General features: G+C 28.9%; 10 protein-coding genes across 10 annotated transcripts; 4 read left to right on the top strand and 6 right to left on the bottom strand. All coding sequences in view use genetic code 12, as the record gives it.

The window, feature by feature from the left end:
* Positions 1 to 691: 691 nt before the first annotated feature.
* On the top strand, positions 692 to 1,045 carry KGF54_005469 (glutaredoxin; the record flags this gene model as incomplete). The annotated part of the gene is made up of 1 exon (XM_051766270.1): positions 692 to 1,045. The coding sequence occupies one exon, from the start codon at positions 692 to 694 to the stop codon at positions 1,043 to 1,045; it is 354 nt and encodes a 117-aa protein (XP_051617504.1).
* Positions 1,046 to 1,537: 492 nt separating this feature from the next.
* GLN4 (glutamine--tRNA ligase) lies at positions 1,538 to 3,937 on the bottom strand (the record flags this gene model as incomplete). The annotated part of the gene is made up of 1 exon (XM_051766269.1): positions 1,538 to 3,937. One exon carries the CDS (start codon positions 3,935 to 3,937, stop codon positions 1,538 to 1,540), a length of 2,400 nt encoding a protein of 799 aa, XP_051617503.1.
* A 137-nt stretch (positions 3,938 to 4,074) lies between these two features.
* THG1 (tRNA guanylyltransferase) lies at positions 4,075 to 4,881 on the bottom strand (the record flags this gene model as incomplete). The annotated part of the gene is made up of 1 exon (XM_051766267.1): positions 4,075 to 4,881. One exon carries the CDS (start codon positions 4,879 to 4,881, stop codon positions 4,075 to 4,077), a length of 807 nt encoding a protein of 268 aa, XP_051617502.1.
* A 223-nt stretch (positions 4,882 to 5,104) lies between these two features.
* On the top strand, positions 5,105 to 8,605 carry RPA135 (DNA-directed RNA polymerase I core subunit; the record flags this gene model as incomplete). The annotated part of the gene is made up of 1 exon (XM_051766266.1): positions 5,105 to 8,605. The coding sequence occupies one exon, from the start codon at positions 5,105 to 5,107 to the stop codon at positions 8,603 to 8,605; it is 3,501 nt and encodes a 1,166-aa protein (XP_051617501.1).
* A 59-nt stretch (positions 8,606 to 8,664) lies between these two features.
* On the bottom strand, positions 8,665 to 9,336 carry KGF54_005465 (uncharacterized protein; the record flags this gene model as incomplete). The annotated part of the gene is made up of 1 exon (XM_051766265.1): positions 8,665 to 9,336. The coding sequence occupies one exon, from the start codon at positions 9,334 to 9,336 to the stop codon at positions 8,665 to 8,667; it is 672 nt and encodes a 223-aa protein (XP_051617500.1).
* A 215-nt stretch (positions 9,337 to 9,551) lies between these two features.
* KGF54_005464 (uncharacterized protein) lies at positions 9,552 to 10,445 on the top strand (the record flags this gene model as incomplete). Its single annotated transcript, XM_051766264.1, has 1 exon — positions 9,552 to 10,445. The coding sequence occupies one exon, from the start codon at positions 9,552 to 9,554 to the stop codon at positions 10,443 to 10,445; it is 894 nt and encodes a 297-aa protein (XP_051617499.1).
* Positions 10,446 to 10,524: 79 nt separating this feature from the next.
* KGF54_005463 (uncharacterized protein) lies at positions 10,525 to 13,693 on the bottom strand (the record flags this gene model as incomplete). Its single annotated transcript, XM_051766263.1, has 2 exons — positions 10,525 to 11,558; positions 11,959 to 13,693. 2 exons carry the CDS (start codon positions 13,691 to 13,693, stop codon positions 10,525 to 10,527), a joined length of 2,769 nt encoding a protein of 922 aa, XP_051617498.1.
* A 181-nt stretch (positions 13,694 to 13,874) lies between these two features.
* Positions 13,875 to 16,061, top strand: GUS1 (glutamate--tRNA ligase; the record flags this gene model as incomplete). The annotated part of the gene is made up of 1 exon (XM_051766262.1): positions 13,875 to 16,061. The coding sequence occupies one exon, from the start codon at positions 13,875 to 13,877 to the stop codon at positions 16,059 to 16,061; it is 2,187 nt and encodes a 728-aa protein (XP_051617497.1).
* A 136-nt stretch (positions 16,062 to 16,197) lies between these two features.
* Positions 16,198 to 18,009, bottom strand: KGF54_005461 (uncharacterized protein; the record flags this gene model as incomplete). The annotated part of the gene is made up of 2 exons (XM_051766261.1): positions 16,198 to 17,647; positions 17,807 to 18,009. 2 exons carry the CDS (start codon positions 18,007 to 18,009, stop codon positions 16,198 to 16,200), a joined length of 1,653 nt encoding a protein of 550 aa, XP_051617496.1.
* Positions 18,010 to 19,375: 1,366 nt separating this feature from the next.
* On the bottom strand, positions 19,376 to 21,011 carry KGF54_005460 (uncharacterized protein; the record flags this gene model as incomplete). Its single annotated transcript, XM_051766260.1, has 2 exons — positions 19,376 to 20,738; positions 20,794 to 21,011. 2 exons carry the CDS (start codon positions 21,009 to 21,011, stop codon positions 19,376 to 19,378), a joined length of 1,581 nt encoding a protein of 526 aa, XP_051617495.1.
* Between the last annotated feature and the right edge of the window lie 978 nt (positions 21,012 to 21,989).

The following is a 21,989-nucleotide window of genomic DNA, read 5'->3' as shown; positions in this document are numbered from 1 at the left end:
TGCTGACTGCTGTTTTGTATTTGAACTTAGAGATTCAAAAGTCTTTCAAAAGTCTTTGAATAAGGAAGTCAACATTTGTTGAAAATTTTGCAGCAAGATTATAACAATCCTTTTTTGAAACAAACAAAACATTTTCATTCATTTATTTTTCTTCTGTTATCAATCAAAACTGCCATCATCCGATATTGCTCAATATATTCTTCAAATTGTTGATATTAATAATTAAACAGTCAATTGATTTTAAAAATTAAGTTATTGTAAAAGTAAGGAATGTTGTATAATCCTGAATCGAGGATAAATTTAGTTTAATCATGATAAAATATGTCGTGAACCTCAAATTCAGGTCACGACTTTAAAAAATTATATATTGGTAAACATTATGTCAATAATATTTCTACTTGAAAAATTTCTAAATAATTCAATATATTGACATCAAATGATAGCTCTCGAGAGAACAAGTGTTTGAATAAACGTATTAGGAAATTAGCTATTGATTTTGAAGTTGTTACCATTTATTTGATGAAAGTTGATTGTGAAATGTATGGGAGATTACTGGAAAAGAGGTGCTACCATAAATCCTTATCTGAAATTTGTAGGTTTGATAGAAACAACATTGAATATTTTTCTAGATAAAGGTTGAGGATACTAAAGCTTAGAATACGGTACCAATTCAACATCTTCTTCAATCATAATGTTTTCTTGGCTATCATCATTTTTCCAAACTCCTGAAGTAACACCAGAATTAAAAAAATCAATTCAATCAACAATAGAATCCAATAAAATTGTTGTTTATTCAAAATCTTATTGTCCATATTGTACATCAACTAAACAAATACTTTCACAAAATGGAGTAAACCCAACAATTATAGAATTAAATCAAATAACTGATGGATCTTCTATTCAACAAGGATTATATGAAATTACTGGTCAAAGAACCGTACCTAATATTTTTATTAATGGTGAACATATTGGTGGGAATTCTGATTTAGTTGATTTAAATTCTAAAGGTTTATTGAAATCAAAATTGAACGCTCTTGCTAAATAGATTTGATTAGATTTTAAGATAAGGATATTAGAATAAATTATTTGATAATATTTGTGTTTTTTACATTTTTTTATTTTCTTGATTTACCAAATCAGCTTTTCAACTAATTTACTTTTACATTTCAGAGTTATGAAGAGGGGAGCAAAAACTGTTACTAGAATAAGGTGATAAATTGGTTTAAAGACCAATTATGGCTTCAAATTAAGCCAAAAATTACTCAGTGATCTTGCAAATACTACCTTTAATTTTCTCAATCAAAAGCTGATGTAAATGCAAAAAATAAGATTTACGGATCGTTTTTTCAATTGTTTTTCAAATGACCCTTTTTTTTAATCGTTGAATTGGTCGATTCTGCATGCTGATTGAATATTGAAACCATGTTTCAGATTTCGCACCAATATTTACAATAAAGCATGGACGAAAACTACAAGAAAAGAAATGTTTTGTTCAATTAAAATTATGTATGTAAAATGCTATAAAATGTAAAGTCTATTATTTATTAACATCTTCTTTTAAAGTAACAATTCTATTTAAAATAATATCATTTGAATCATCAACTTTAGAATCTTTATCAACACAAAAGTAACCTTCTCTTAAAGCTTGGAAACGTATAGTATTATTTCCATTTGATTCCTTTATATTAAATTGTGATCCAGGAATTTCTAAATTCATTGGTGATTTATCAACAATTTCTTTAAAATTTGATTCAATTATTGCATTTTTTATAACTGATTCACTTGATTCATTTATATCTGCTAAATAACCTTTTGGATTTGATGATGGATTTTCTGATTTAAATAATTGATTATATATTCTTACTTCTTTAATTTTTAAACAATCATTTACTGGGACCCATTGAATGTAGGTTTTTGGTTTTTTAGGTTTGGTTTCCTCATTATCGTAATTGACGTGAACTATTGTTTTACCATCTTTTTCCTCAATAGATTTGAAACTAATATTATAAGGAACTTTCATTAATCCAACTGGTTGACCTGGTGCTAATCTATAAAATTCTTTATCCGCTGGTGTATCTCTTACATCTCCTCTATCAATATAAATTTTGTTTGAAAATTTTAGTTTTCTATCACCCAAGTTATTAACATCTTTACCTGGTTTATATGGAATTTCAATATTTAATTCAAAATCATCTGGTAAATTATCAATATGAACTTCAACAGGATTTAAAATTAAAAATAATCTTGGAGTAGTTTGATCTAAGTAATTTCTAACAGCACTTTCGAATCTAATAGTTTGAATATTTGTAGTTGAAGTAGTAACACCTAAAGTATTAATAAATGATAATATAGCTCCTGGTGGTACACCTCTTCTTTTTATACCTTCTAAAGTATATAATCTTGGATCATCCCAACCTCTAACATAATTTTCATTCACTAATTTTGCAATTTTTCTTTTGGACATTATTGTACCAGTTAAATTTAATCTACCATATTCTCTTTGAGCTGGTCTATAAACTTTTAATGCATCACATAACCACTCATAAGATTCTCTTGATAATACAAACTCGGTGGTACATAATGAATGAGTAATATTTTCAATTGAATCAACAAGACAATGAGTGAAATCATATGTTGGGTAAATTTTCCATTTATCACTTGTTCTATGATGTGGTTTATTTAATACTCTATAAGCAACTAAATCCCACATTTGAGGTGAAGGACTTTCTAAATCTTGTTTCATACGTAAAGTAGCTTCTCCAATGGCATATTTACCATCTTTCATTGCTTGGAATTCTTTTAGGTTATGTTCGATAGATTGTGATCTATGTTTACATGCAATCCTTTCACCACCTAGTGTACCATCTTCTCTTTGACCTCTATTAAATTTGACTTCTTCTGAAGTACAATGACAAACATAAGCTTTATTCATTTCGATTAATTTTACAGCTAGTTCATATAATTCATCAAAATAATCTGATGAGTAAGTAATTTTCCATGGCTTGTAACCTAGCCAACTTACCATATCCTTTATAGAATCAAAATATTTAGCTTCTTCAGCCTCAGGGTTTGTATCATCAAATCTTAAATAACATAAACCTTTATTGAATTGTGCATATCCAAAGTTTACCATAATAGCTTTCGAATGTCCGATATGTAAAAATCCATTTGGTTCAGGTGGAAAACGTGTATATACATTACCTTTTATGAATTCATTATGTTCTTTTAATAATTCGGGATACATTTGTGGTTCTTGACCAGGTTTATGTAAATCTCCCAAGAATCCTTCTGAAAACATTGATCTTTCTTTTTCTGGTTCTGCTGTTTTAGTGGTGGTACTTGTTTCAGATTTTGGTTTTTTCTCTTTCTTTTTATTATCTCTTTCATCTTTTGGACCAATTTTTGTTAAAAATAATTCATCAAGTATTGGTTTAAATAAATTTGGTGGAGCCCATTTTAATGATGCTAGTGATTTAACTTCAGACATGACTTTTGGTAATATTGAGTATCTCTCAGTTTGTAATTTTTGATCAATAGAATCAAGGTATTTCAGAATTTCTTGTTTAACATCATTTTCAGTCAATTCAACACCTACTCCAGTATATGAATCAAATTCCTTTTTTGATGGTGACTCATTTGATTGTAAGTATTTTAAAGCTTCTGATATTTGCAAATTTGTTTTTAATTCATTGTTGTTGATTCCATCGATAATAAAGTGGACATTTGGAACTGGTTTACCACTTTTGTTTTCTAAAACGGCTAATTGATGTAATAAAGTTAATTTTTTGTCATCATCGTATCTTTTAGTTGATGATTTTGATAAAATTTGTTCTAATAAAGATGCAACTTTTTTATTTTTGGCAATATCTTTTGATTTTTTTTCATCAAATCCAAAGTTATTAAATAAGGATATCAATTCTTCCTCAGAAGTTGACATTATTCTTTTTGGTGTTGTTTATAAGTAGTTTTGATAAGAGATGAAAATTGTCAAAAAAAAAAATTGTTAATCATAATTTTGGTTACAACCAAATTTCGCATAAATTTATTATATACTCTATACATCTACATGTTTATTTATTCTATTAACCAGGGTCTTTGATCCCACCATGAATCATCATTAATTATATCTACATGATATTGTTTAATTTCGGCCTTCTTTCTTGATTTATCTTGTCTTTGTTTTTGTCTTGAACTTAAAGATTGTTCATTTGATTGTTGTTTATAATTTTCATATTCTCTAACTAGTATTGTACCTTTTTTAAATATTTCTAATTCATTATTATAATTGATATTACATTCTTTGAAAAGTATTTCATTTTTATCAGATGATACAGTTCCCATTAATTTTTGTTCAGCTTCTTGTGGTGTTAAACCCTTTTTAACTAAATTCCAAAAAGTTGTATTATATAAATTGTTTATATGACAATCAACTTGTCTCCAGCTGAAATAATCTCTTAGTGTTTCAAAATTTGGATATATTACTGCTCTACCATCAAATGTGGGTATCATTTCTTCTTCAATTTGTCTGTTTGGACATTCTTTATTCCAATAAAACATATAATAAGTTGACATTAAACTTGCAAATAGTGTACATAATTTCATTTCTCTTCTTTCATATAGTTCACACTTTTTCCGTAGTAGAAAACTATATTCATCCGAGTCTCCATATGCCATTAATATATCACTATATTTCTCTAGTATTTTCAAAGCTGCTTTATTCATTACTGTCAATGCTTTTAAATCATTTGGTTTCTCAAAATTATAATATTTTGAAAATTTGTGAAATCCTTTTCCATCAACTCGTATAACAATATATGTATCAGGTAATAAATAATTCTCTTTTTCAAATGCTTTCACATATTCATATTTAGAATTAGCCATTGATTAAAATTGATGTTGATGTTGGTTGATTCATTTGAGTTGAATTGAGTATTAAACATATCTGGTTTTGTATAAATTATATGCACTACCACCAATACATAAATTTCTCATCTCTCTTTGTCTCTTTAATTTATATTAAGATCAATTTTTTTTAGTACTTAATAAAGATTTAACAACCAAATTCGAAGAACTCAATCTCATCTCAACTACAACAACATTTATCATGTCACAAGCTCAATTTAGAACTCTAGAGAGAGAGAAAAGATTTCAAAATCCACCAAAAGATAAATCATCATATCCTTTACTAGAAAATGCAGTTGCACCTCATATTGGTTCATTTAATGCATTAACTGAAGGTATAGATGGTGGATTATTAAATTTAGCAGTTAAAGATATTGGTTCAAAAACGATATTTGATTCTAAAGAATCTTCAGATAGATTAGGAAATAAATTAAAAATAAGAGTTGAATCAGTTTCTATTGCAAAACCAAGTGTTCCACAAACTGATAAATTATCAATAAATAGAAAAACATTACCTAGTGAATGTCGAGAAAGAATGACTACTTATAGAGCAAGACTATTATTAAATGTAACATGGAGTGTAAATGATGGAGAAGAACAAAGTGAAATAAGAGAAGCAGGACAAATACCAATAATGGTAAAAAGTAATAGATGTCATTTACAAAAAATGTCACCAGATCAATTAGTTGAAGCAAGAGAAGAAAGTGATGAATTAGGTGGATATTTCATAGTTAATGGTATTGAAAAAATAATACGTATGTTGATTGTACAAAGAAGAAATCATCCAATGGCTTTAATACGTCCATCGTTTGGTAATAGAGGAAATTCATATACGAAATTTGGTATACAAATAAGATGTGTAAGACCAGATCAAACTTCACAAACTAATGTATTACACTATTTAAATGATGGAAATGTTACATTCAGATTTTCTTGGAAAAAAAATGAATATTTAATACCAGTTATGATGATATTAAAAGCATTAGTTGAAACTAATGATAGAGAAATTTTTGATGGTATAGTGGGTCATGATATAGAGAATTCATTTTTAACAGATCGTTTAGAATTATTGTTAAGAACTTATAAATCTTATGGATTAAATTCACAACAAGAAACTTTAGCATATTTAGGAGATAAATTTAGAGTAGTATTTGGTGCAACACCAGATGTTTCAGATATTGATGTTGGTAAAGAAGTATTACAAAGAATTGTCTTGGTGCATTTACCTAAGAATGAGGACAAATATAGAATGCTTCTATTTATGATTAGAAAATTATATTCATTAGTTGCAGGTGATTGTGCACCAGATAATCCAGATGCCACCCAACATCAAGAAGTTTTATTAGGTGGATTCTTATATGGAATGATTATAAAAGAAAAAATTGATGAATATTTGCAAAATTTTAAATTACAAGTTCAATCAGATTTAAATAGAGGCTTGGGGGTAAATTTCAGTGATAAAAAATACATTTCAAGGGTATTTTCAAGAATAAATGAAGAAATAGGTCAAAAATTACAATACTTTTTATCAACTGGTAATTTAGTATCACAATCCGGTTTAGATTTACAACAAGTTTCTGGTTATACTGTTGTTGCTGAAAAGATTAATTTTCATCGTTTTATTGCACATTTTAGAATGGTTCATAGAGGTTCTTTTTTTGCTGAACTAAAAACAACAACTGTTCGTAAATTACTTCCAGAATCTTGGGGTTTCCTTTGTCCTGTACATACACCTGATGGATCTCCATGTGGGTTATTAAATCATTTATCACATAAATGTGTGATATCAACAGTTGCATCAGATGTTTCAAAAGTTCCACAAGCGTTAGCTCAATTAGGTGTATCACCGGCTAACTCCTTTGCAGCAGGTCCAGAATTATGTTGTGTTCAATTGGATGGTAAAATTGTTGGTTGGACAACTCATGAACAAGGTAAAATAGTAGCCGATACTTTAAGATATTGGAAAGTTGAAGGATCTCATGATTTACCATTAGATTTAGAAATCGGTTATGTTCCACCATCAACTAAAGGTCAATATCCTGGATTATATTTATTTGGTGGTCATTCAAGAATGATGAGACCTGTAAAATATTTACCTTTAGATAAAGAAGATATTGTAGGACCATTTGAACAAGTTTATATGAATGTTGCAGTTACACCAGAAGAAATCGAAAATAATATTCATTCGCATGTTGAATTTTCACCAACAAATATATTATCAATACTAGCAAACTTAACACCATTTTCAGATTTCAATCAATCACCAAGAAATATGTATCAATGTCAAATGGGTAAGCAAACTATGGGTACTCCCGGTGTTGCATTAGCTCATAGATCAGATAATAAATTGTATAGATTACAAACTGGTCAAACTCCTATAGTTAAAGCAAATTTATATGATGATTATGGTATGGATAATTTCCCAAATGGTATGAATGCAGTTGTTGCGGTTATTTCTTATACTGGTTATGATATGGATGACGCAATGATTATAAATAAATCATCAGATGAAAGAGGTTTTGGATATGGTACCGTTTATAAAGTTGAAAAAGTAGATTTATCACAGTCAAGAAGAAGAGGTGATCCAATTACTCAACATTTTGGATTTGGAGATGATGAATGGCCAGAAGCTTGGAAGGAAAAATTAGATAGTGATGGATTACCATTAATTGGAGTTAAAGTAGAAGAAGGTGATCCAATAGTTGCATATTTTGATGATACTTTAGGTAAAACAAAAGTCAAGACTTATCATTCATCTGAACCAGCATATATTGAAGAAGTAAAATTATTAGGTGATGATGTTGGAGATAATGAAGGACAACAGATAACAATAAAATATAGAATAACAAGACAACCAATAATCGGTGATAAATTTTCATCAAGACATGGTCAAAAGGGGGTTTGTTCAAGAAAATGGCCACAAATAGATTTACCATTTACTGAAAGTGGGATGCAACCAGATGTTATTATTAATCCTCACGCTTTCCCATCACGTATGACAATAGGTATGTTTGTTGAATCATTAGCTGGTAAAGCAGGTGCATTACATGGTGTAGCTCAAGATGCAACTCCATGGAAATTTAGTGAATCAGATACTCCAGCAGATTATTTTGGTGAACAATTATTAAAAGCAGGTTATAATTTCCATGGTAATGAACCAATGTATTCAGGAGCTACTGGTGAAGAATTAAGATGTGATATATATATTGGATGTGTTTATTATCAAAGATTAAGACATATGGTGAATGATAAATTCCAAGTTAGATCTACTGGTCCAGTTAATTCATTAACAATGCAACCTGTCAAAGGTAGAAAAAGATCAGGTGGTATTCGTGTTGGTGAAATGGAAAGAGATGCATTAATTGGTCATGGTACAGCATTTTTATTACAAGATAGATTATTAAATTGTTCAGATTATACTCAAACTTCAGTATGTAAAACTTGTGGATCAATTTTAACTACTCAAACATCAGTTCCAAGAATTGGTTCAATGGCAAGTGTTAGATGTAGAAGATGTTCAGTTAAATTAGATAAATTTGATGGATATGCAGAAGATTCTGAAATTTGGGAAGATGGTCATGGAACTAAATTTGTTGGTGGTGATAATACAACAACTGTTGCTATACCTTTTGTATTAAAATATTTAGATAGTGAATTATCTGCAATGGGTATAAAAATGCGTTATAACGTTCAACCTAAATAGAGAAATTCATAATTTATAGAAAATGCATTTTTGTGAAAAGGACAATATACTATTCTATTCTATCTTGTAAGTATTAGAACGTTTGTTGCTTTTGAGTTCTCTATAATATATTTAGCATTTTGTAAATCACTACCATCAGCTCGCTCAATAGCTTCTTGTTCATTTGATGCGATACCAGAATCTAAATGTCTTTTGATTATTCTACTGCGAACTAAACTTTCGGGAGTTGAGATAAACCAAGTATCATCAACATATGAGCTAATATCGTTCCATATTTCATCTTTCAATGATACATAATTACCCTCCAATATAATTATGGAAACATCTTTATCAACTATTATATCATCTTCAACTGGATCTTTTAATTTATGATCAAAAGAAGGAACTTTAATCACGTCAGATTTATTCTTCAAAATTGATATTAATTTAAGAAATGATTTAACATTAAATGTAAAAGGAGCACCTCTTCTTCGTATAGCTTCTTCTGAATTGGATAATACTTGAAGTTCTGATCTATATAAATGGTAGCCATCTTGAGATATTACCATAGTTTTAGCTATTTTATTGGTGAAAATTGACGATATTCTATTTGCAAATGTTGTTTTACCTGCTCCTGGTACTCCAGCTAATGATATAACAATCCTTTTTGATTCGTTTTTGTTGTAAAGATTCCTTATTCGTGATACTAGTATATCAATTTGATCATCATATATTGTTAGTCTCTCCTCCATTGGTTTTTCGAATTGAAGATATACTGAATGAATAAGTTTCATTTTACAAAAAACAGATATTGAATAGATAATTGAATGCGGCTCTTGATTTGTAGTTTTACAACTCTGAAACATTAAAATATAAGTTTATAATATATATTTATTTACAACACTTTCAATATAGAGTTTTATCGATGATTCAGTTCAATGGTTAATTACCTTCATTAATACTTCAGATGCTAGCGTTACCTATCAAATGGATACCAGTAAAATTACAATTTTTAGAACCAGAAGAATGTATCTATGGACTTAATTTTGATACAGAACAAATAACATGCGGATTTTATTTAACAAATTTTGAACAAATTTGGAGTTGTGAGTTAACAAGTAAAGAATTGTTTGAAAAAGCTCGTGAATTGGGATTAGAAGGATTGAATGACAATAGATTGATAGATTTGTTCAAAACAATTGATGAGAATATACCCCAAAAACTCGATTTCGAATTAGAAGCTGATCAGTCAATTACTGCAAGCGTTGATTTTGGTCTTAAATGGAGTTTCAAATTAGTAGTTAATGATCCACAACAATCAATAAATTTTCTTACTAAATTGAATTTCCAAAATTTTGCAAATTTAAGTCATTTACAATATCAAAATGAGAAATTAAAAGAAAATTTAGGAGTTAAAGATGCTTATATAAGATTTTTAGAATTAAATTTCAAACATAGTCATGGAGATGATGCAATGGTTAAATATAAAAAAAATAATAATGCTGTTGTAAATTCAATAGAAAAATTTGACCCAGTTGAGTGGGAAAGAAGAGTGAATAAAGAATACGCTAAGGAAAGATCAAAGTTACCAAACAAGAAGAACTGGAGACTAGATGTTGAAAATTCCATTTTTTTCAACGGTATTTTTGCCAATCAAAATTATTCAAGCGTAGCCAAAAGCTTATTTTCAAAAAGCAACACAACGCAAGCTATTACTTCAAAGAAACGGAAAAATTCAATTGATGTACCAACTTCAATGCAACTGAAATCAAATACTTCAGCCATAACGCATAATGATGGTACAATCACAAATAACTCAGATAGTCCAAAACCAAAAAGAAAAAAACTAGGTCAACTTTGATTTATCAATAAAATTAATATCATTATCCATTGAAAGAATACGTATATTATAAAGAAATCTATATAGCGAACATACTTAATTATTTACTAGAATTTGCTATTAATTGCCACCTTTCACATAATACTTTAATATATTCTTGATCTTCATTTTCGATTATTCCATCACAAAGTGTAGTTAATATGGTTGACCAAAAATTGAAAAATGCGTTAACATTATTAGAACTCGGTAGATCAGTATGAATTGGAAATCTTTTTGAATTTCTATCTTTACCTTCTTCTCTAAATGGTAAGACGCTACTATGATGACCTCTAAAGTATTGTTGAAATACATGCCAGAATCTAATGATAATTTTTGAACAATGCTCTAAAGTATTTAATTTATCTAATGAATAGTCTTTTAGTAAATCAATTGATTCTTCATACTCTTTCACTAAACATTTATGAATAATTTGTTTTAAATTGTCCAAAATTTCATCGTATAACAAAATCATCTTATCTGTAGTTGTGTGCTCTTGATTTAAATTTAGACATTGCCTTTGTAATTCTTGTTTCTTTAAATTCTTGTCATTTTCTTGATTATCGATTCTAAAATAATTTATGCTCTCATTAAATAAAAATTGTGCTACAAATTCAGCAGTATAACCTTCAGTGTACACAAATGTTTTAACTTCATTGGATAATGCCCGATTACGTAAATTGTTATCATCTGAGAATAAGACTATTAATGATTGTTGATAATGATTTTTATAATATAATGAGCAGTCTAAAATGGATGAATCTCCTTTTAAATATTTCTCCATGACTTCACTATTCTTTTGACCTCTAACTGATCCTTCATCAAGAGCTTTATTTATCCATCTTATTGCATCTCTAGCACTAAAGCTTTTTTCCGAATTATGACCACTTTTTAGACCATCAAGTTCTTCCAAAACTGCAATAGGAATTATTAATTCTAAATTATACTTATCAGATAAAGCGGAAATTTCAATAATATAGTGTAAATGTTGTAGAAAGAAATTTGTATCAATTATAATAATGGTTATACTTTGATCAAATTGAGTCTCAATTTCCATTAGGTCATTTTGAAATTTCTGTACATGGCCATTGTTATTATCTTGTACCGCCCACCCCCTATCTGGATCATGAATGGAGATGAGAGGCATATGGTGAACTTGATGAAATAATTGTTGTCGTTTTATAAATTGATAGTAAACAAATACAAAAATATTTAAAACTTTCTGCATATAAATTTATTTTTATATATTTTTACAATAACAAAATTAAAAGAGTAATGATAAAAAGAATAATAATCTAATTACAAATATGAAATATTAATTAAGACAAAAATGAAATCTACAATGTATGGAATTTATAAAATGAGGAGGAAGCAAATAAAATTATTCAAAATAGCTATAAAATTTCCAATATAAATTCAAAGACACTAACAAATAAACTCAAGAAAATAATTATTATAATCATCCAAGTTATTCTATTTGTATTTTTTTCATTCATACTATCAGATACAATATCTGAAAATTCTAAAAATACTTTACACCTATCATTCAATACTTGAACTCTTTGATCAATTTCCAAGTATTCTCTTACTGCATTATATAAAGGATGCAAAGCTGGTTCAAAAGACCAAAAAAAATCAGGAGTATCTAATATTGAACTTGATAAATTAACATCAACTCTTAATTTGAAAAGTTTACCGGATTTTCTTAATAATTGATTTCTCTTTAAACCTAATCTTCCAGTTAATGCTAATTTTTTAGGTAGTTTACTAATCAGATGTAAAATATTTACCATTCTACTTTCGAATAATCCTAATTTTGTCAGTTGAGCTATTGCATGAGACATTGTTAATTTTATTAGATGATCTCCTGATCTTAATGTAATCATATCATTATATATTCTTGGTCGATGTAGTTCTCTATCATATTCAAAATGAAACTCTTCAGTTTCAATGTCTTGTTCATCGATAGGATTAATTAAAAGATCTTTATCTGAAAATGCCAAGTCTGCTAGAATATTTTTCTCATGTATTTCTGAAAAATTCCAGAATACAACTATACCATATGCAAATACAAACATTTCTGCATGATGTTTGGAAACATCAGATTGTTGATTGTGAGATGAAGGTCCATTAATTTCTTTCGTTTCAGTTATACTTCTACCATTTGATTGACTTATTTCATTACCTTCATCTGAGCTTCTTGAACTATCTAAAGGTGGAGCAAAAAACTGAGGTTCACTTGGATCAAATGGAGTATTATCAAAATTTTCTAATTCAGGATCCATTGAATAATTATTTGCATCTTCAGGAGTTTCAACACCAGAATAATACTCATATAAGTGATCAGTTTGTTCTGATTTATTTATCATTACCTCCATACGTTTGTTTTTTGCTTGTAGCTTGGATGAATTATTTGATTTTACTCTTAATCCATCGCTTCCTGGTAATAAAGGTAACGCGTATGGAACATATAATGCTTCATCATATAATCTTGGTTTAACTTCGTGATTTTTTCTTAAGAATTTTGCAACAGCCGGTAGATTAAATTCTTCACAGATAAAATATGCAGTTACTCTACTAAATTCTTGAGCTCTTTTTTCTTTCGGCATTAATTCAGCTCTTGACCTCAAGATTTGAGCCAGCAAATCTGGTTGTTGTTGTTGAGTTTGAATTAATAATGATTCTTCTGAGTCTGATGTTAATGGAGGTGAGTTTTGTCTTAGTTGATCTGGAATTAATACTAATTTTTGTGATGTTTTCGACGTTCTTGTTGGTAATGATGTTGATAATTTTGGTATACTTCTTATATTTCGCCTTACTTCTTGTGATGTGGGACTTCTTATCGGTGGAGAAGGTGATGATGGTCTAGAATTCAGTCTTTTACCTCCAAGTTTTGGTGGAATTCTACTTTGACCCGATGGAATATCACTTGAATTACTTAGCAATTTATCAACTGAAATATCTGTATATTTATTTCTAAATGCTAATCTCTTTTGTAATGCACTTTGATGCTGCAGTTGTTCAAAACTGTAACCTGATTGTTGTTGCTGCTGCTGTTGTTGCTGTTGTAATTGTTGTTGTTTCTTAAAATTTTGACCTGCAAATGGTGCTCTTGTTCCTTTGACTTGATGACTTCTTACATCAGTAACTAAAATTGACGGTGATCTTTTTGCAGTAGGTTTATTTAACCCAGGTACTGGTGATCCAGTTCTAGGAGGTGGAGTATTTGACATAATTACCAAATAAATGGTTAGTTGGTTTTAGTAGAACTTGTTGTAAAATAATAATAATGATTTCTAGTAGATGATTTTAAGTCCTTTTGTGAAACAGTATTGATTTATGTGCGATTTTAATTAGTTTCAATTTTTTGAAAAATTTTTGACAACAAGAGTTCTTTATCAATTTATTTTCATTATGTCATTTCAATTAAGTATAGCTGGTAAAGCTGCTGCTATACCATATCCAACTTTAATTGCTGTTTATTTTATCAATGCAAGTGATAGTGAAGTCTCAATTCCAGTTGAGTTTATTGATGAAAAATCGGTTGACTCATCAAATGCTACAGCATCTATTAAATTAGTTACACCAGGTGGAGAAACTTTCATTGATCAAATTGATGCATTAGATTATTTAGCTCAAACTTTTCCTGAAATATTAAAAGAAAAATCAAAATCTCAAGAATGGGTCAAATTAGCAATTGATAAATTTTATTCAAAAAACTTCAAGGAATTAGCTACTGATTTAGAAAAATTAGATTCTCATTTAAATTTTAGATCATACCTCATTGGATATCAAATAACTTTAGCTGATATAGCTATGTGGGGTGTATTAAGAGCTAATCCAATTATGGCTGCCAATTTGAAAAATGAAGTTTATCCAAATGTTTCAAGATGGTATAATTTTTTACAAGAGAGTAATGCAAACTTCGATAAATCAGTTGATTTATTAAGCAATTCATTAAATGAATTGAGAAAATCTTTGAAAAATGCTAAAACTGCAAAAGGTGGTAAAAAAGAAACTCATAAAGCAAGTTTTGAAATTGATTTACCTGGAGCTAAAATAGGTGAGGTTGTTACTCGTTTCCCACCTGAACCATCTGGGTATTTACACATTGGACATGTCAAAGCCGCAATTTTAAATGAATATTTTGCTCATGCTTATAAAGGTAAATTGATTATTAGATTTGATGATACAAATCCAACAAAGGAAAAAGTTGAATTTCAAGATGCAATTATTGAAGATTTAGCATTGTTAGGAATTAAAGGTGATAAAATAACTTATTCATCTGATTATTTCCAAGAAATGTATGATTTAGCTGTTCAATTAATCAAGCAAGGTCAAGCTTATTGTGATGACACTCCATCTGAAAAAATGAGAGAAGAAAGAATGGTGGGTGATGCATCAGCTAGAAGAGAAAGATCAATTGAAGAAAATTTAAGAATTTTTACTGAAGAAATGAAGAATGGTACTGAAGAAGGATTGAAAAATTGTTTGAGAGCTAAAATTGATTATAAAGCTTTGAACAAGGCTTTAAGAGATCCAGTAATTTACAGATGTAATTTAACTCCACATCATAGAACAGGAACTGAATGGAAAATGTATCCAATATATGATTTCTGTGTGCCAGTAGTTGATGCAATTGAAGGAGTTACTCATTCATTAAGAACAAATGAATATAGAGACCGTAATCCTCAATATGATTGGATACAAAAAGCATTAAATTTACGTCATGTGGCCATTTGGGATTTTGGTAGAGTCAATTTTGTTAGAACTTTATTATCTAAAAGAAAATTACAATGGTTTGTTGATAAAAATTATGTTGACAATTGGGATGATCCTAGATTTCCAACTGTTAGAGGTGTAAGAAGAAGAGGTATGTCTGTTGAAGGTTTAAGAAACTTCATCATGTCACAAGGTCCATCTCAAAATATTATTAATTTAGATTGGTCAGTCATTTGGGCATTAAATAAAAAAGTCATTGATCCAATAGCTCCAAGATTTACTGCTATTGATTCAGACAATATGGTTCCAGTTAAATTATTAAATGGTCCAAAAGAACCATATTCTGAAACTAAACCAAAACACAAAAAGAATCCAGATGTTGGTAATAAAGAAGTTATTTTCTCAAACCAAGTCCTTATTGAACAAGAAGATGCTGATTTAACTGAAAATGAAGAAGTAACATTTATGGATTGGGGTAATGTCATTATTTCAAAAGTTCATAAAGAAGGTGATGTTGTTAAGTCAATAGAAGCTAATTTACACTTGGAAGGTGATTTTAGAAAGACATCCAAAAAATTAACTTGGTTAGCCGATACAAAAGACAAAATCAATGTTGATTTAGTTGATTTTGATCATTTAATTACAAAAGATAAATTGGAGGAAGAGGATAATTTTGAAGATTTTATTACACCAAAAACTGAATTCCATACCAAAGCTGTTGCTGATTTAAATGTTGCTAAATTAAAAGCTGGTGATGTTATTCAATTTGAAAGAAAAGGGTACTATAGAGTTGATGTTCCATATGAAGAAGGTAAACCTGTTGTTTTATTCACTATCCCAGATGGTAAAACTGTATCTAAATACGGTTCTAAGAAGTAAATAGATATGTGGTGAGTAGAATATACGATTACATTTCATATTCCTGTATAACGAAAATCAATTTTTTTGAATTGTGGATAGCTATACAATTCCAAAACGCTGAACTAAATGAAAACTATAAACGTTGCTACTTTCTCTAACCCCATAATACTGTGAGCCATTTCCAACCATGTAATTTTTCATAAGGTGGTTCAGGTCTAGCTTGAACATCATAAAACAATGGTTTTAATCTAACTTCACTTGGTTTAATGTATTTTGATCTGAAGACTAATTTTGAAAAAATAAAAATTACTAAAGATAATGGGATGATGAAATAAGCACTGAAAAAAGTTGCAAAATCCCAATGTCCTTTTATAAAAGCTGGGAATCCACCAGTTAATAAGAAAATAACTGAGAAGAATAATGAATAATAACCAGTATATTCACCATAACGACCAAAGAAAGTGTAAGGTAAATCTTTTCTTGAATATCCTTGAGCTTTCATAGCTCTATGTAAAGCAATATGATTAATAGCGATGACAATCCAATTGAATAAAATATTTGATGAAGTAATATTTTGAAACCATGAAAAGACAGTAGCTGCTGTTTTACTCGAAGTCATATAAGCTAATGGGATGAAACAGCACGCAAAAGCAACTGCAACATACGGTAAACCATGTTTATTAACTTTTAAGAAAACTTTTGGTAATTGTTTTTTAGCAGCTAAAACAAAAATAGTTCTACTTGCTTTGACAATTTGTAAATTAGCAGCAGATAAAGCAGAAGTTAAAACAACAGCGTTAACAATATGAGGTAAAACTTTAATTCCAGCTAATTTAACGGCTCTAACCCAAGGACTTCCACTAGCAGTACCATTTGGTTGAGCAATAACTGGATCATTGGATGGAACAATCATTGATAAAATGAAAACCATGATAACATATAAACTGAAAACTCTATAAAAGACCCTTTTAGCAGAACGATAAATTGATCTTCTTGGATATTTGGTTTCACCAGCTAATAAAGTAATAGCTTGAATACCACCAAATGCATAAACAATTGAATTAACTGATTTCCAAAATCCTAAAAATTTTCCTAAAGATCCAGTTTCATATTTTTCCCTAAATGGACCAGGGTGTTTCCAATATCTGAACCCAAGTCTCTCTTGACCTTTAACTCCACCTAAATCAATAATTATACCTAATAAGATTAAACCAGCACATAATAAAATTTTTAAAAGTCCAAAAAAGAATTCAACTTCACCATACCATTTAACATTATAAGAATTTACAACAACAATTACTACCCCAAAAATAGTAATAAATACAGCTGGATTTAAATCACTCCAATAAGACATAATAACAGAAACTGCAGATAATTCATTTGGAATAATTGTTGAATAAATATCACAAATACCCATTACAAAACCTAATGATTTATCAACTAAATGTTCAGCTTGAAAAACATAAGCACCTTCATTTGGTGATAAGCATGAAACTTCAGTGACTGCAATTTGTGAAGCTGCAACAACTGTACCAACGAAAACATAAGCAATTATCATACCAACTGGACCAGTTGTTGATAATGTACCACCTGATGACAAAAATCTTTATTGACATATTTGTTAGTATCACAAAACTTTAAGATTAAATGTTTTTTTTTTGCAACCTCTAACTTAAAACATTTAGAAAAATTTGGTAGCTTTGTTAAAATTGCAACCATTCCATATCTTTTGTTTCTAGATAAGAAAATAAATTAATACATACAACCCAGTACCAATAACACCGACTAATGAAATCATACCAATTAATCTGGCATTTAAAGAAGAACTCAATCTATTGTCATGATAAAAGATTTCAGCTGCCTCATCAATATCTTCTTTTGAAAAACTATGATTTAATGATTCAATATCTGAAGAATCAGCATAAACCTCAACTTTTGCATTCTGATCTTTAACCTCTTTAGACATTGTTGAGCTTGGGTAGTTATTTTTTAAAAGAGCTTTGAAATTATGTTTTTCAGTGGGATTATGCTCTTATATAAATCGAGTTATACAGATGAACAATCAGATCTTGTTTATTAGTAAAAAGTGGCTTTCCATAACCAATATTGATAAAGGATATAAATTTAAGCACAAAGTACAAAATATAGATAAGAATCAGAACAATTCATGGAAAAATTTGAGTTATGTACCACTGGTATCTCAAATGTAATTAATTGCATTAATGATTAATAGTTTGATACAAAATGCCTTATGATCTAATATCATTATTTTTATTACACACCTTGATGAAATAATTTAAGTTTTGACACTTCAAAAGATAACAATATTTAAACTTTAAAAAGGGTATAAAAAAGTTTTTACAGTTTGAAACAATAGGATCAGGTAAAAATTGTTGTTCAATAAATTTGTAAAGCTAAAACTCTTATCTTTTACATTAATGGGGAAAACTAAGTTGTCCCTTGAATAACTAAGATAAAGATCTTTTTTGATGAAAACCTCATTTCTTTAGTAATATTATCTGATCAATAAACGTTTAAGATCATTTGCTATGTAATATGAAAATGGTTTTTCATTATCAGTAGACTGTGGATATTTGATTGAAACCAATTAATTTTTTAGGATAATTTTTTTTATGTTGTGGCTATCTTTAATTAAATATTGGACTAATTTAAGTAAGTTTACATCAGAAAAGATAAACGAATTTTTCGTTATTTCTATTAATAAAATTGATCATATTAAAACTAATTTTGAATTTTTGAATACTGAGATAAAGAAAATTTTACAATTTGTCTTTATTCAAGATGACTTTTAATCATAGATTGACTTTTAGATTATTGTTTGATCTATTTAGCAAAATTAATTCTTCAAGAAAATTAAGGTTTTATATTTAAAACACAAACTTCAAGTTTTAGTTCTGTAAGTATGTCGAATTTGTTCATTGTCGTGAACTACTTTTTTTGTACAATCCATATCAATACATTGCTTTCACGAGTAAATCAATTCTTCTTTTGACTTCGTCTTTTGATGAATTGTCGATTCAAAACGCCTTCACCTATTTGATAAATCTTCCAGGGGCAGGGATTTAAGAATCAATGCTCATAGCTAACCGTGATAATTTTAATACATTGAACACTGAAGATCAACATATTATCTACATAACTTTACATATTCTGAAGAAAGGATGATACTAAGAATGCAATGTGTATTAAAATTGTACGAACTTTTTTATTAACAAATTCTTCTACGCCCATAATAAGGTGAGCCACTCCAAACCTTTTAATTTTTCAAAAGGCGGTTCAGGTCTCGCTTGAACATCATAAAATAAAGGTTTCTATCTGACTTCATTGGGTCTAATATATTTTGATTTAAATACCAATTTAGCAAATACAAAAAGTATTAAAGCTAATGGAATTATGAAGTAAGCACTGAATAAGGTTGAAAACGCCCAATATCCGTGTATGAAAATTGGAAACCCTCCAGTTATTAAAAATAAAACTGCAAAAAATAATGAATACCATCCACAAAATTCACCATATTTACCCAAAAAAGTATATGGTAAATCTTTTCTAGTGAAGCCCTGGGCTTTCAATGCTCTATGTAATGCAATATGATTAATACTCATAACAATCCAACTAAATAGCGTATTTGCTGATATGACATTTGAAAACCATGAAGACACAGTTGATGATGAACTACTTGATGCCATGTAAGCTAATGGAAGGAAAGCACATGTAAAACCAACTGCAATATATGGTAAACCATGTTTGTTAACTCGTAAAAAAATCTTAGGCAATTGTTTTTTAGAAGCTAATACGTAAATAGTTCTACTAGCTTTGACAACTTGTAAATTTCCAGAACTTAATGCCGAGGTCAAAACAACTGCATTCACTATACTTGGTAAAACTTTTATACCTGCTAATGTTATAGCTCTCACCCATGGACTTCCACTTGCAGTTCCATTTGATTCAGCAATAAGTGGATCATTATGAGGCACAATCATTGATAAAATGAAAACCATTGTGATGTATAATACAAATACTCTCAAAAATACTCTTTTTGAAGCTCGATAAATGGATCTCCTAGGATAATCAATCTCACCAGCTAATAATGTAATATTTTGTATACCACTAAATGCATAAACTACCGAGTTGACAGATTTCCAGAAACCTAAAAATTTTCCCAAAGAACCAGTAGCATATCTTGCAGCAAACGGTCCAGGATCAATCCAATAACGAAATCCAATACGATCACTATCTCCAGGTATACCACCCAAATCAATTATCAAACCCAATAAAATTAATCCAACACATAATAAAATCTTAATTATACCAAAGTAAAACTCAATTTCACCATACCATTTAACATTATACCCATTGACAACTATAATAGTAATACCAAAAACTGTAACAAATATAGCAGGATTTAAATTTGTCCAATAAGTCATTAAAACTGAAACAGCAGCTAATTCGTTAGGAATAATATTTGCATAAATATCACATATACCAATAACAAATCCCAAAGACTTATGAACAAAATGCTCAGCATGAGATACATAAGATGCTTCGTTGGGTGATAAACATGAAACTTCTGCAACTGACATTAAAGATGCTGCTACAACTGTACCAACTAAACAATATGCTAGTATCATTCCAACCGGACCTGTTGTTGCTAAAGTACCACCTGATGATAAAAATCTAAATTGAGTTAGTATTAATAAACTCGTTGTATCACCAGATTAACTTAACATACAACCCTGTACCTATAACTCCAACTAAGGAGATCATAGTTATGATTCTAGCATTTAAGGTAGAGCTTAGTTTACTGTCATGAAAGAATATTTCATTTGCTTGTTCAATATCTTCTTTAGTAAAATCAATAGTCTTTGACGATATGGTAGACTCAGAATCTGAAATCTCCGATATTGAATCTTGAACCCAGATATTTGAATCTTTCTCTTCTTTTGACATTTCGTTAAATGACTAGGGTATCTGAATTTAACTCGTCATTTATTAGAAATAAAGGGTCTGTCTCACTATTTATAGTAGTCCTCATGATAAAATTCTTATATTAAGTAGTATAATGTAATTAATGGAATACTTCATCTATGCATGAAAGGAAAAATATATTCCGTTCAACAATAAAAATTTTAAAGAAGGTATTACTTTGATTTATTAAGTATCACAAACGTCTTCAATTGTTAAAAAGGTACTCCATTATTTTTTGGCACCTATCTGAATGAATCTTGACCATATTCAACCATGTACATAAGATCTTTTACCTCAACCTAGACTTAATAATAATTCTGAAGTTTACCCAGTACCCTTTCTATCATTTATATAATAAACACGTCAAACAAACAAATGTGTCAAAATTGATCCTAAATTTAATAAATGGTACATTATCTTTACTTGATTTCAATCTAATTCAGATATAATTATTTCTCATAATTTTAACCAATAATATAAATGAAGCCGCTAAAAAATTTACACAAATTATATTCCGCTTTTGATTTCATTATCAACACAAAATTAAATATAGCCGTTCATAATCATCACAAATTTATATATATATATACTTATGCTGAATTGTTCAAATATGTTGTAATATCAAAGATCTGTTGTTTTACGTTAAAAATTGCATATAGAAACCAATAAGAACGGTACGGCCAAAATTTAAGATTTACATCTGCGTTTATCCTGAGGAGATCCAGATCATATACGAAGGAAGATGAAGAAAAAAGTGGAAACTTATTAGCAAATTGATGTTAGTGTTTAAAGGTTGTTTCCATAATCAAAATATTTTCAAAAAGAATATGCTGGATTACAAGGTCAAATCACTTCATTCGTATCTACGATAAAAGATCAATTCACAATTTATCAATCAAAAGCTTTTACAAAATTGTCAATTAAAGATTATAAACTTACCCACCTACCAACCATAGCAAT

The sequence above is a fragment of the Candida jiufengensis genome (genome assembly GCF_024610255.1).
Source record: "Candida jiufengensis strain CBS 10846 chromosome Unknown scaffold11, whole genome shotgun sequence".
Classification (NCBI taxonomy): Eukaryota; Fungi; Ascomycota; class Pichiomycetes; order Serinales; family Debaryomycetaceae; genus Lodderomyces; species Lodderomyces jiufengensis.
This window is presented reverse-complemented; position numbering and strand designations above follow the sequence as displayed.